At 47.9% G+C, this 15,069-nt stretch overlaps 1 protein-coding gene across 1 annotated transcript in view; it reads right to left on the minus strand.

The window, feature by feature from the left end:
* NOS1 (nitric oxide synthase 1) overlaps positions 1–15,069 on the minus strand; it is a 172,230-nt gene that overhangs the window by 26,575 nt on the left and 130,586 nt on the right. The window contains exons 12-18 of the mRNA XM_034638647.1: positions 12,070–12,264; positions 11,572–11,657; positions 9,000–9,144; positions 7,604–7,708; positions 7,045–7,103; positions 6,016–6,117; positions 3,776–3,892 (exon numbers count right to left, since the gene is read on the minus strand). Coding sequence (XP_034494538.1) covers positions 3,776–3,892; positions 6,016–6,117; positions 7,045–7,103; positions 7,604–7,708; positions 9,000–9,144; positions 11,572–11,657; positions 12,070–12,264 — 809 coding nt within the window. The remainder of the gene's footprint in view (positions 1–3,775; positions 3,893–6,015; positions 6,118–7,044; positions 7,104–7,603; positions 7,709–8,999; positions 9,145–11,571; positions 11,658–12,069; positions 12,265–15,069) is intronic.

Genomic DNA, 15,069 nt, shown 5'->3' on the forward strand with positions numbered 1-15,069 from the left:
TTAAATGGTGTCATAAGGTTGGGCCCTAGTCCAATAGGACCAGTGTCCTTAGAAAAAGAGGAAGAGACACCAATAACACTCTCTCACTCTGACAGGGCAGAGAGGAGAGGCCATGTGAGGGCATAGCTAGAAGGCGGCCATCTGCAAGCCAGGAAGACAGGCCTCACCAGAAACCAATCCTACTGGCACTTTGATCTTGGACTTCCAGCCTCTAGAACTGTGAGAAAATAAGTATCTGTTGTTGGAAGCCACCCACTCTGGTATTTTGTATGGCAGCCTGAGCAGACTAAGACATCTGGTTATCTCTAGAAGGACCATGTTTATTTAGCCCATGGTGGTCAGATAGTCCTGAGCTCACCTGGAGAAGACCATTTTAAAACGTGGGAGCCCTTGGGGCCTGTCTCCTTTCCTTCTGGTCTCTGTTAGGTGTGACCATCCTCAGGAGATCATTCCCAGTGGTCCCTAAGAGGCTGACTTAGGGATAGCGATGACCCAGAGCCATTGGCTTGTTGCCTCTGTGTCCCTTTCTTTTTTTTTTTTTTTTTTTAGTTTTTATTTATTTATTTGACAGAGATAGAGACAGCCAGCGAGAGCGGGGACACAAGGGGGGGGGGAGTGGGAGAGGAAGAAGCAGGCTCATAGCGGAGGAAGCCTGATGTGGGGCTTGATCCCATAACGCCGGGATCACGCCCTGAGCCGAAGGCAGATGCTTAACCGCTGTGCCACCCGGGCGCCCCTCTGCGTCCCTTTCTAAGCCAGAGAAATTAGTCTACTTTTTGGGGAAGGCTTGAATTCTATCACGGACACAACCAGATGAGTTTTAAGTACAAAGATAATGAAAGTCATCATACAACAGTCCTCAGGGACCTATATTAACGAGGGGAACGGAAGAACTTGTTACTAACACATCAAATGTTCCCTGTATTTTAACTAACTGGAATTAAAAACAAAAAAACCCACACCAAATGTTAGTGGATAAACAGGTTCTTCTAAAAGGGGATGAAAGATTTATAAATACGCTGACTCCACACTTTGCACTGTCTATGAAATTAATTTGCTTTGCAAACCCTTTTTGCCTAGATAACACCAAGAAAACGTGGGCATTTGAATCAGTGGGGGTCAAGTTAATGAGATTTTCCTCTCTGTTAAAGTGGGCTGCCTTGACTTGAGGATGAGAAGGGAAGGGCTCTGTCTCAGACCGACACGTTTGCTAGTTCACTGTCCTACAGGCACTTTATGTCACACTTCCAGGGCTCGGTCCTGGCTGTGGGTCTTGACCTCACTGGGACTGGAGCAACAGGTTGGTAAGTGAGACAGGAACATCACGCCCCACTTCTCTCCTGGGTCAGAGTTTTCTGCCGTAGACTGTCATCTCAGACAAGCCCAGGCATGGAGCTGTGTAAGCTATTCCATGCTGGCTCTGGTTCTGCCTCTGAATCTCTTTGTTAGGATGAAGGGGTCCAGTTGGCCAAAGTATGAGATGGGGAACACAGGGAAAAAGGTGGGGGAAGCTGGGAAGGGACTCCCATTCTCTTTGTCATTGGAGAATGCACTTGAGATAGATCCAGGCATCTCACAGATCAAGTGAGGGTTAGCAGAGGTTAACATCTGGTCCTTGGAAACCTACACCCATGCTTCCCCACTGAGCCTCTTCTCCTTTCCTGCCCTTCTTTCCTCTGGGCTTATAGAGCCTTTCCGAGGAAAGAATGGGGGATTAGGCAGTGTTTCCCCCATCACTTCTTCACCTGTGATTTTCCTAGAGCTGGATTCCTCACCTTTTCCTCCAAGGATGGTGGTGTGACAGGTTGGAGAGCTGGTAAACCAGGGGTGGACTAGTTGGAGGGGGCTGGGAAGGAGCACTTCCGCCCCAAGCTGTGCCCCTTAGCTTCAGCCCAATGGAGATTGGAAATTCCTAGCACCAGTCATGACTTGACTTGTGGTTACAGAGCTGTTCCTCAAACACGCTATATTTATGTTCATGGAATCTGGCATACGTGACTTCCACTAATACTATTGTTTCCTTATTCCTGCTGTTTAGCTTGCTTTTAATTTCACTAGCCTATCAAATCCACTTGTATTCACTAACAGATGGCTCAGGTGATTCATTCATTAGTATGTTTCCTGGTTCACCTGAAGACCCACTTACTGCCTAGACTCAACATCTTCACCACCATCGTCACTTCATGATTTCCAACTTCCTGTCGTAAGCCTCCAAACCAGGAACTGGCACATTTCTCATACATGGGGCCAGAGAGTAAATATTTTTAGGTTTCTAGGCCAAGAAGCAAAATCGAATCTACTATGTAGATACTTACATAACAGACAGAAAACAAATTCCTGCACATTTTTGTTGACAAAATAAAAACATTTTTAAATTATTATTACAGTTATTGAAGATAATGTTTTAGTACTATGTCTACATATGAAGATAGAATTCCTTTTTGGGGGAGGGGGTAGCGTTTTGCTTAATTGGGATTCAATGGTAATGTTTCCTATCATCAAGTGAATTGCAAATGTTCAATTATAAAAACCATTCCCAGCTCATGGGTTGTGCAAGAGTACACAGCGACCAGGCTGAATGCACCTGCAGGCTGTAGCCTGCCAATACCTACCCTAAGCCATGATAGATTTAATATGGAAAAAATGGGTCTGGCTGTCAAAGCACAAAACTGATGTTCGATGTCAAGCTAAAACAATGCGCTGATGTCAAGCCCCACAGAATGAATAATGCCAAGGGTGAACGCTAATATGAATTATGCACGCTGTGTGATAATGACGTGTCAGTGTCGGTTCATTCACTGTACAACGGCACCACTCTGGATAGAGATGGTGGGGCAGGGGGAGGCTGTTTTTGTTGGGGGTGGGGAAGGGAGTATAAGGGAAATCTCTGTATCTTCCTCCCAGTTTTGCTGGGAACCTAAAACTGTTCTAAAAAAAATAAAGTCTATTAAAAAGGGCACCGCTGGACAGAAAACTTCGATATCTAGGACCCCTGTGATGTGAGTCATCTACCAAGCATTGCTGTGAGCAGATAATGAGAAGGTCTGGTTGGCAAAGGTCAGGAAGATTGGTGGCCAGGCCAGGATACTCGGCTTACGTGAGCCTTGTGTTGACTAACATCGGCAAAACCAAGGATGTGACATCCAGTTTTCTTTCTTTCTAAGTGCTCATTGAATTGAATTCACAACTGTTGAAATACAAAATATCTGTCCATGTCCTACCTAAAATAACCTTGTGGTATGTGACCACTATACTTTGGTAAACATGGGTTGGGCCAATATTTTTTGAATCTGCTTGCACATTAGAGTCACTTGGGCCCAATTCTAGATCAATTGCATCAGAATTTCTGGAAATGGGGCTTGGTTACTGGCACATTGCAAACATCGCCAGATGATTTTGATGTGCATCCAGGGTTGAGAGCTGCTGGGGCATGGTGGGGTGTTTCCAGAAGCTTCTCTTAGGTGTAAAACATATCACCGGGAAGGGTAGCTCATTGAGTAATTTCTAGGGATTAACATCTTTCAGCACACATGATGTGCTGATGATGGGGTGAGATTTGGGCAAATGGAGCTCTGAGAGTATATAGGAAGAGGTCACAGGAGAGCCCAGCTAGTGTGCTTTAACCAGCCTGGGGGAGTCCCCAGACGATAAGAGTGCTGCCGGTTATTCAAGAGGCGGATGGGAGTAGAAGGGAGACCCACTAACAAAGAGCTCATATTGTAACTGAATCCAGTTCGCCAAGATGTCTTCTCTGATGCCCTCGGCCCCTGCTCACCTCACATTTGCCAGGGGTCCAGCGCTCTCAAAGTTGTCTCTGAGGTCTGGCCCATCACCCGACGATTTATGGGAGTCAGAACACGAGGAAACGCTATTGAATCGGACCTTGTAGCTCCTGCCAAAACACAAGAAAGCCCGTGAGCTCTGGCTTGGAACCCCCTCTCGAGGTCAACACCCCAAAGGATCTTCAAATGACCAGTCCTGTTTCTAGGACCTTCTCTTGCATGGTGAGACCATAGCGCTTCTATGGACTCTTCCAGAATGGATCAACTTACCTTCATCCACCACGACGATGGCTAGCCATCTGCATATGACACCACTTGTATTTAAAAGGTTTCTGACAACACTTGACTCAGGAATCTTGAGAGCAAGATGGTCAAAATGATTTAATGGTCAAAAGTCATGAATAATACAGACTATCCCCTAACCATTAGACCATACTTCCTTGCTTCCCAAATTATAATGAGCATGAAAATCATCCTGGGATGCTGTTAAAGGGCAGATTCTTTTTTTTTTTTTAAGATTTTGTTTATATGACAGAGAGAGAGACAGCCAGCGAGAGAGGGAACACAAGCAGGGGGAGTGGGAGAGGAAGAAGCAGGCTCCCAGCGGCAGAGCCTGATGCGGGGCTTGATCCCAGAACGCGGGGATCACGCCCTGAGCTGAAGGCAGATGCTTAACGACTGAGCCACCTAAAGGGCAGATTCTGATTCAGCAGATTCGGGCAGGGCCTGAGGTTCAGGATTTCTAAGAAGTACCCAAGAGATGCCGATGCTGCTGGTCCCCAGTCCTCACTCTGAGCAGCCAGGAACTAACTTGTACTGTTCTCTATGGTAGCTCTGTGTATCTATTGACATGTAAAGTTAAATGGATTCAAAAGAAATACAGTTAAAAATTCTGTGCCTCACTCGTACTAGCCACGGGTCAAGTGCTCAGGAGCCACACGTGGCTAGTGGCTGCCATATTGGATAGCATAGCTACAGACCATTTACACCACCCTAGAAAGTTCTATTGGATTGTGCTGGACAAATCCCATTCAATACTCTCTTTCCATTAACTTACGGACCTTGGACATTTCAAGGGGCTGTCACATTTCCCATTTTAAGGAAATAGTGGAAAATGTTTGGCACTGAGACATGGCATGAAAAGAGATTGAATTTCTTTTCTTTTTTTTTTTTTTTAAAGATTTTATTTATTTATGCGACAGAGATAGAGACAGCCAGTGAGAGAGGGAACACAAGCAGGGGGAGTGGGAGAGGAAGAAGCAGGCTCATAGCGGAGGAGCCTTATGTGGGGCTCGATCCCATAATGCTGGGATCACGCCCCAAGCTGAAGGCAGACGCTTAACCGCCGTGCCACCCAGGCGCCCCAAGAGATTGAATTTCTTATTAAACTCTTTTGAAGGGGAAGGAAGATGTCACTGGGACGCAAACCTCAGCACGAGAGGCTCGGGAGCCTTGAGACTTCAAAGAAAGATCCAGTTTCCCTGTTCTCCTCCCAAAGTGGGAAGTGTTGTTCTCCGGCAAGGCAAAAACAAAACACAAAACAAAATAAAATCCCAAGACCAGAAAACAAAACAAAACAACTCCCCCCCCCAACAAAAGACCAACACCCAAACCAAAACAAAACGACTCAACAGACAAATCTGAGTGCAAAAGACAAAAAAAGACATTGCACATTCTGGCAGGCAGGGTTCTGAGCTGGACGCTCTTCAAGGTTTTCGTTCCAGCATCAGGAAAGTTCTAAATATATGTAAGTGTATTTTCTGCCCTAAAATAGTCTCACATTGAGTCATTTCTGCAAATAAGTCATGCAACATATCAGGGGGCGGCTGTGTTGTTAGTGTGGGAGGGATGGTTAATGCTTGTGGGTTAAAAATAACAGCACATGTATTTGTATGAGGTTTGAGGTTTTTCCAAACACTTTCCTCTTTGTTTTTATCCTTTGATCCTCTCAACAATTCCCAGAGGTGGCTGGGCCAGAGATGGTTTCTCCCCATTTGGCAGATGAGAAAGACTGAGGTCCAAAGAGGTCAAATGCCATGCTCAACGTTGCTTGGTGAGTTAGTGGCACAGCCTGGGTTAGAACTCAGGTCTCCTTGAGACCCAGATGCTGTCTTGGATGCTTGGGCATTGGGCACACACACCCGCATGCCTACATGAACACAGGGCATATATACGTGCCCACCCGTGCACGCACATGCGCGCACACACACACACACACACACACACACTCTACCTCTGCTGGTTGTCACGGGCTGCAGCCAGACCACGAACTCCTGGGTCACCTTGGGGGAGGGGAGGCCCTTTACGGGGAAAGAAACGCAAGGGTTCCGGGTACCTAGAGGGGAGAACGGATGGTGCCCTCTCTCTCCCAGAAGGAGGGGTGAGGGGTAGCCTGTGGTGGTCACCTGGGAAGGAGAAGGGCAGGGAGAGAGAGGACAAAGATGGCCAAGCAGGGGGGATGCAGTTATCCCTTGGGTATGGAATGTATGTGAGCGTGGCAACAGGTCCTTTGCTAAGGAGAAAACCAGGAGAGGTTTTCTGTGGACCACGGCCTCTAAACACCAGTCAGCGAAGGCACTTGCTTTGCTCCACGCTCGAGGAGACACTGTGTTGGTCTCCTGGAAAGACAGCTCAGCACGCACATGCCCTACGATCTTCACTTTATGCCGGACTTGTGGGCTTTGCAAGGGTCTTCATGACTGCAGGTCACCTTATGAAATAGCTTTAGAACCTAACCCTGCAGTGGGACACAATTTCGCCATGAACATCTTTTTTTTTTTTTTTTTTTTTTTGCCTTATAAGGTATCTGATCTTCTGAACTCAATCTCTATCTTAGCTAGAACTCCACCGCAAGCATCCGATGGAACGATGCTAGGGAAAGAAGCTCATTTTCACTGATCTCGAATGTAGGTTTCCAAAGAGGAGAGATAGTAAGAACTGGTGTTTACACGGGGCTCCTGAGTATTCATAAGATGCTTCCATCTATTTTCTCCTTCAGTCCTTACAAGTTAAGAAGTTAAGGCGGGGATAACAAACCCTATTTGATGGAAAAAGAAACTGAGGCACGGGGCAGTGAAGTCAGCCGAGGAATCAAAACATCAGCCCCACTGGACCCCAGACACCCACCAGCTAACATTGCTCACAAATGGACCTCAGGGTCACGAAAACCAGCCAGCACTCAAAAGTGAACCCCAGATGCCCAAAGGCAATCTTTAGTTACCTCCCAAGTGTGTAATGTGACCCTGGAGGGTCATTCACTTACTTCCTTTCCTCATGCACGGAGTTGGGGTGTCTCATTTCCATCAAAGCACAGCCGAATTTCTGGAAGCCAAAAGAGATGAGCGAAATGTGAAGCAGGGATTTAGGAACCAGGAAGAGGGTCGGGCCTCGAACGTCACTGGAGACGGTCAGGGGTTCGGCGCCTGAGCTGCAGGTGCACGTGGAAGGACCGGCTGATTAAGCAACTACAGGTGGCCCCTCCACCTGCAGCACACAAATCCCCACTGTGGCTTTCTCTTTATAAAAATATTGTCCCCACTTCTCTCATCTGGGGCAGGGATGCCAAGGTCCTGATTGGGGCATCCATTCCAAAGCAGCAGCTCACTCAGGCGACAGAATTTGCACTAAGGACTGGTTCATCAGCGGACACCAAGAGACTGAAGCCTTGGAATTGTCCAATCTTTGCGGAATGTGGATCCAAATCGAAATTACAGGTTTTTGAGGCTCTCGGAGGATTTGCTGCTGACTGGCAGGTCTAATTACTGCCTCACCTCCTTCCCCCTCACGGAGAACATGCTAGAACAGGTGAAAGCTCATCTTACCTCCCCATTCTCAGGGGGGTCTCCATTGCCAAAAGTGCTGGTAACCACCAGGACCAGAGTTTCATGTTCCAGGTGTACAATGTCATATTCTTCCATGGACATCACCTAGGTGGGCGAGGGTGAAGGAATGGTGGGGGAGGGAGAGGAAGGGAGAAGATAACAAGGAGAAGAGGTAAGAGAGAACAAAAAGTGAAGGGGGAAGAAGAAGAAGAGAGACAGAGAAAAAAGATGAGCCATCTTGAGCCATCTCCTTTGGAAGGAGAACCAAAAGTTCTGGGTGTCACGATTTCAATGGGCTCAAGTGGGTAGAACTAAAAGCTTTTTGGCAGTGTGGGACCTTTCTATGGTCAGAGTGGCCTGAAGGACCATAAAGAATCTGGGGGCAATGGTGGAAGGGTTTGGCCGCTAATTGAGACAGATCTTGATTGAGATCCTTGGGCTTATACCCAACTGATCCTGGAATCTTCTTGACCACATTTAGACTGGGAATGGCCCCGCTGGCTCTGAGCAGGTCTCCTCAGCCTCCCTGCTAATCCTCCCTTCAGCAGCATGGGACCTGGGCAAATAAGTTTGAGACCCTTGTCATAAGGAAGATGATTGCCCTGTATCTTAGCATCTCTTGAGCAACATTTCTCCACGTAGGGTCTAGGGAAGCCCAGTTTCCTGAGAGGCTCCCTGAAAATAAAATGTGCCATGAACAAACACGCTTATATTCTAACCCCTTCTCATTTGGAGATTAGAATACAGTGGACCTTGAACAACATGGGTTTGAACAGCGTGGGTTCGCTTATTCGTGGATTTTTCCCCCAGTAAATACGGTACAGTACCATCAATGCATTTTCTCTTCTAGTTTTCTTAATAATGTTTTCCTTTCTCTAGCTTCCTTTACTGTAAGAATACAGTACATAATACATACAACATACAAAATATGTGTTAAGCAACTGTTCGTGTTATCTGTAAGGCTTCTGGTCAACAATAGGCTATTAGTAGTTAGGTTTGGGGGAGTCAAAAGATATATACGAATTTTCAGCACCCCTGACCCCCATGTTGTGCAAGGGCCCATTATATGGACTTGCAAATTGAAGGCTCTGAGATTGAACTGTGTTTAACGCAGAGCTTCCCAAACTGACCCCAGAATGTTTTCTCATAAACCCTCTAAGATCTGGCTCTGAGATGGGGTTTCATTTTGTGATTCCTGGACTCTCCTGGAAGGTCACGGGATAATGGGTGTCAAAGTCCCCAGCAATTTATATGAATATGCATGGGCATGCCGATGGGCACCTCGAGATGTGCTTCCCTCCATTCTCAAAGGTTCTTCTCTGTTGACTTCCCTCTCTCCCCTTCCCAACTGTGTTTACCATGAGGGGCCAGGGAACTGGCACTGTCCCCTACCCACCTTGGCATCAAAGGCATGTTTGAAGATCTCGCACAAGGTTTTAGCATAGGCCTGCGACTTGCCCGTCTCTGTGGCATAAAGGATGGTTGCCTTGACCCTCTTGGCCATTGCCTGCCCCATGAGCTTGGCCGAGAACTTGACGGCTCTGCGGAGAAGAGGATGGAGAGGAAAATGGGAAATGTAGAAAGGAGGGAAGATGCTTAGGCTGGGGCTTTGGGGCAAGAGCCATGATCCTTGAAATATAATGGGAGAGCACTTACTCTCTTGATCTCTGATGGTTTCAGGGACACTAGAAGCCCGAGTTTAGCACCATATTGACCCCTTTATTAAATCCCTCCAGAGCAACTAGTCATGAGCTAACATGGTTGGCTAGTTTTGTTAGTTTGTTGCTTGGCTGACCAATTCCAGTCTTGAGAACCTTGGTTTGCCATGCATGGTCCCTAAAGATGATCATTCATTCATTCATTCTTTCATTCATCAAACATTTGTTGAGTGCTGAATCATGTGCCAGGCATAGTTATAGGAGCTGAAAAACATAGACAGGTAGCTGTCATGTAGTTTTCATTCTAGTGTGTATGTGTGTGTGTGTGTGAAAGAGTGAGAATGAGAGTGAGAGAGAGAGAGAGAGAATCACTAATAAATCACCAGGTATTGAGTGAGAAGGAATTTTAGAGGTTTATAAATCCACGAAGGAAGGACTAGATCAGGCTTCATCTTTAGGGTCTGGCACAGAGCCTGATAGCTAATAGGCACTAAATAAATATCCATCAAAAGAGGGAATGAATTTTAAAGGTGCTGCTCCCACCGAAGCCCCGGGGAGCTTAAATATCAAGTCTACACTCTTTCCGGCTAAATGGAGAATTCAGAACCAGGGTTCCTTCCTTCCTGTCGATGAGGGTGTGGGGGTGACAGACAGGCAGAGGCTCAGGAATGCCTGGGCTCACCTTCTGAGCCAGATCCCTGGTCTAACGAGTTACCTCAGAGTAGACAAATTGTTAATTACCCCCACCTGGGGATTATTGGTGGTAAATTCATTTTTTAGAATAAGGGAAATCGCCCACACTGCAGGAGGGCTCCGGGCTCAGGGGGAGAAACAGAAAAGAATAAAAGGTGTCTAGAGGATTCCCTTTGAATGACTGGAGCATAAAAAAGCATCTATAATTAACTACCATTGTTTCTACCCCACACTTAATAGTGCAATTAATGTTTTAGATTTCTTCCTCCTTTTTCTTCCCGAAACAGTTGAACTGAACTGAAGCCAAAGGCTGCCCTCCCTGAGAATATCTGTGATGCTCTTGTGAGGGAAAGAATGGCTGCTGATGTGTTCTTGTGTGGCTGGAAGACGGGGTGAAGGGGAAGGAGAGAGGGAGGAGGGAGACGGAGGGAGAGAGGCGGGTGAGCCATGTTAAAGGAGACAGGACCTAGGTTCGGAGTCCCTGCAGGACTCACCAGTGCCTTGCTTCTGGGGTTTGTGGCATGGATGGCATCTGCTCCACCTCTAGGGATTGTACCCAGAGAGTTCTAGACCCGAGGGTGCTGACAGAAGAGTCGCTCAGTGCCTACCCAGCTCCTCTGCCGAAAGGTTAACTCTAGGCAGGGGTTTCTGCTGAGCGGGTCAGTGCAGTTCGTTCTCTTTAGGAGAACGCTGGCATCCCCGTTAGATCATCTTGGTCAGCCCCACCTCACTCGTCAGCGGGCCCCTTGGCTGGCCACACATTCTTCAGAAATCATGACTCTTCAGTGGCTTGGCCCATACCCTTTTTCCCTCCCTCCTTTGCTCAGTGGAGTCTATTCATCTCATTCTTCAGCCCAATTGTCATCTTCTGAAGGAAGCCCTCTCTGACCTCTCAAACTTGGTTAGCTCTATTTATGGCACCACGAATCATTCCTTGATGGCACTTGCAATGTTTTCTGTATTTGTGTGATTCCTGGAAAATGAACGGCTATGAGCTTTGACAGGAGCAACACTGATCTGGCTCATGAGGCATCACAAGAGCCTAGCACAGTGCCTGGCACAAGGCAGACCCTCTGTATTCATTTGTTGGCCAAATGAATGAATGAATGAATGAATGAGTGGTGTTAAGAGTTCAGCCCTGGGTGAGAGCCCTCTTGAGTTGGCTCGTCCCAGTTCCTCCCGCCTCTGGGTTCAGTGACTTTCTGTTAGTAACTTGAAATTGGCCAGAGGGGGAGTATTTTACACCATGGAAACTGGCAAATGTTACAAATCTATTATTATTATTATTATTATTATTATTATTATTATTATTATTATTAATAGTACTATTGTTATTATTTTTAGGAGAGCTGGTTAATCAATATGCCATTGCCTCCAAGACAAGAATTTAGGACATGGAGGTGAGGAATGTGAGGCTGGGAAGGAAAAAAGTTGAAGCAACATCCACATCTCAGACCTGGAGGCAAAGAAGGCATGAGGCGGTCAGAGAAGATGGAGAAATCACGTCACATCACATGAGGGCTCAGAGGCACAAGCACCTGCCTGGCCTCCTCCTCTGGGGCACTCTGAGTTTGGAGGCACTTCTACCCCCACCCCCGCCTCCTTCATGAGACTTACTCCGCCAGCTTCTTGAAGCCGATGGCTCGCCGCTTTGTGGGGGTCCCATTGGTACCTTTCCACACGTGGGTGTTCCAAGGCTCAGGCTGGGAAGAGAGGACCATGGTCACCGCAGTGAGGAGGTCTAGCTCCCCCTGGGGGATGCTCAGGACTTCCTGGGTGCTTGCGGCTGCCCAGCTATGTCCAACCTTCAGCCCTTGAAGGGACTGGTTCTGCTGGCGGTGACCACAGGAGTCCTTGCACAGACTGGCTGGCCCAGTCTCCCTGCGTGGTCCTGCTAGGCCTTTCCACTCAGCCCCTGATCCCTCTCAAACACTCTCCTGGGGACCCCATTAGTCTTTGAGCTAGAGCTGTGCCGGCCAATATGGCAGCCGCCAGCCACACTGGCTATGAAGCCCTTGAGTGCCAAAGAGCAAGTCTGAACTCGGACATGCTTGAAGCAGAACACGCATCCCAAATATTGAAGATTAGCACCAAAGAGGCAGGGAGGGGCAGGACCTGGTATTCGAAGGAGGGGGTGAGCCGGTAGTTGAGCATCTCCTGGTGGAAGACCGGGGTGATGCTGCCAGACATGGGGGGCACGATCCACACCCAGTCAGCGGGGCAGCCCCCCCGGCAGCGGTATTCATTCTCCATGTGCTTAATGAAGGACTCGGTGGCAGAGTGGTGGTCAACGATGGTCACTTTGTCAGTCTGTGGGAGGAGAAGGGACAGGGAGTCAGGAAGGAAAGGAAGCTGGGGTGTTTCGGGACTCCCTTCCCCATCGAGCAGCGTTTCCCAGAGGGTGGTCCTGGAGATGGTGTTAGGCAGTGTAAAGGGACACTTTGCATTTCCCTTTCAATTATACCCAGGGGAGACTCCCCTTTTGGTGCTAACCCATTTTAAATGCCTCTCTTGCCACTTTTCCTCTCTCCTTCCGCCTTCCCCCCGCTCTTCTTCACCAGAGAGAGGAACCTCAGGCAGCATTGAGCTGGAATTTAACAACTCTGTGTTGTTTTCCTTGTCTTTATTTGCTTATTAATTTATTTAATATTATAATTACTTTCTATTTATGGCAACTGATACTGACCCTCCATTTATGGTGCTGATATAAAATCCTCTTAAAATAAAATTTTCAAAGTACTAAGGAGGAGTTCATTAAAATTAAAACACAGAAATCACAGTAGAGGTGGGCCGACTGCGTATCTGGGTAACCAGCCTCCAGGGCCCGTTCTGGTCGGCCGGTCTGGATTTGCACCTTGTCTAAACACTGCTTTCCCTCTCTGCCCACAAACCCCTGCCCCTTTCTGCATCTTCCCTCCTCAATCACTCATCCCGCTCACATCTCTCCTATCTCTGGCTCGTCGGTCTTCATACCTGTCCCTCATTCCACCAAAGTAGGCTCCATCCTTCTCAACGACTCCTGAAAACCTCAAGCCTCACTCCTCCATGCTCGAGAGAGAAGAGGGCACTTCCTTCCCCTCATCCCATCTCAACCTGTCTCTTCCCTGGGATATTCCTCCGTGTGCCCATTCTCCCTAAACCTGACATGGAGGCCCATGGTCCGTATTCACGTCTATCTATGACTTGATCTGTTCATTCTACCGTGTGTGCCTTCCATGTCTAGGAGGGCCTAGCTTCCCAGACTCGCAGCCCCAGAGGATAGAACTGGTCTCTGTTACAGACAGTGATCTCTATTCTACAGTTTTCTATAGACTTCTGCCTGGGAGAATGCCACCCTGGCGTAACTATTAGGAGTGTCTTCCTTTTAATCGAAAAGCATCATGGTTTAGGTAATAAATTCCACAGCTATCCTACGTAACACCACCTGCCACAGAGCCACGCACTGAGGGCATATATGCTTCTGATAACGAAGACGAGTATTTGTGTCTGTTATGTGGTAGTCTGAACCCCAAAGGGGTGGCAAGACACAGAGGCTGCCTGCCGTCCTAATCCTAATCGATCATAAGCAACAAGTCCCAATGGCCCTCCCCCATCTATTCATCTCTTCCTCAAATGGTCTCCACCCAAGATCCAAAATGGAGATCAAGGCATGTGTGCTGGAAAGCATATCTTGCTGGGGACAGATTTCCCCTCACCCAGTAGCCAGGTCTCTTGACCTTCTGCTCTAAGCCTCTGGAAGGCTTTATAGCTCCCCCGGACACCTGACAACCAGGCCTGTGTGCCCCGTGCTACCTGGAAGCTGTAGAGAACAGCAATGTTGATTTCCACCAGCGCCTGGTCCTTCCACAGGGAGGATGTCTTCCTCATATCCAAGTTCATCTTCTTGGCCACTTCCTGAAAATGAAGGAAACACAGACTCACAGGCTGGGCCACTGCTGGAGAGACACGGCTAGCTAGTGTCACCGATGAATTTCTTCCCTAATTAGTCAACTCATTACCAGACTGATGAACTCACTCAAAAGACTTTTCTATTGAGAACCTACTGGTAGCAGAAAACCAGAGAGACCTGGGTAGCCCTTTTATTTTTGGGCTTACCTTCTAGTGTGGGATATTGTGATGAGTGCTAATCCCTAGGGAGAAAATAAGACAAGGAAAGAAGATGAAGAGGAATGGAGTACTGGACTGAGCCAGGACAGTCAGGGAAGACCCACTGTGGACGTGGCATATCAGGTGAGACCCAGATGATGAGAAGAAGCAAGATATCTGCAGGTCTACGGAGGGGAGGTTCTAGGCAGAGAGAACAGCAGGTGCAAAGACCCTGAGGGGGGTCAGGCTTGCACCATCTGAGATATAGAAAGGCCAGTGTATTTAAGGGGTGGGGGCAGTAAGCCAGGGGAGCTGGTGGGAGAGAGAGAGAGACAGGCAGGATTGGATCATGCCGGATCTGGGATTACATTCCAAATATCATGGAGAGGGTCTCTGGAGGGTTTTAAGCGGAAGAGTAGGTCCGGGAGTGACATCATCTGCTTTCTAGAAGGAAAACTCTCCACTGATCCTGCCTCATGCCTGGAGTAGCCCTACTTGGGATCCAGACCGTGGGGGTTTTGAGCTCAGGGAGATGCCTGCCTGAGTCTATCTGACAGATAAGGAAACTGAGGCTCAGCGAGGTCCATAGAGCCATTTGGCCTCGGAGCTGGAGCCCAGGCAGCCACATAACATCCGAGCCCTGAGAGCTGCTCCCCAGCCAGCCGACTCCATCCGCAAAACTACTAGAAACAAACCAATTCCTGACATGTTACAGCTCAAGCTGAACCAGAGGCTGATGTCAGGAGTGGGGAAGACCCAAGAGCAAATTCATTAATTAGAGCCTTGCTTTTCCTTCCTCTGTCAATTCTAGTCACTTGTGGGAGCCCAGGTCTCATTATGGGGCTAGGAGGCGACAATTTCTCAGGTTTGGGTAAACTGCTTCCCAGCCCAGCTGTCAACATTTGCACGTAACAGCGGTCGGACTGGGAGGGCTGGCGCGGGAGTGCATCTCATTTAAGTTACTTGAGGAGGGCTCCTTGCAATCGAAATGTAAGCAGAGATCATGAAAGCAGATCTCATGTTAATTCA

This window comes from Ailuropoda melanoleuca, chromosome 12 (genome assembly GCF_002007445.2).
Source record: "Ailuropoda melanoleuca isolate Jingjing chromosome 12, ASM200744v2, whole genome shotgun sequence".
NCBI lineage: Eukaryota > Metazoa > Chordata > Mammalia > Carnivora > Ursidae > Ailuropoda > Ailuropoda melanoleuca.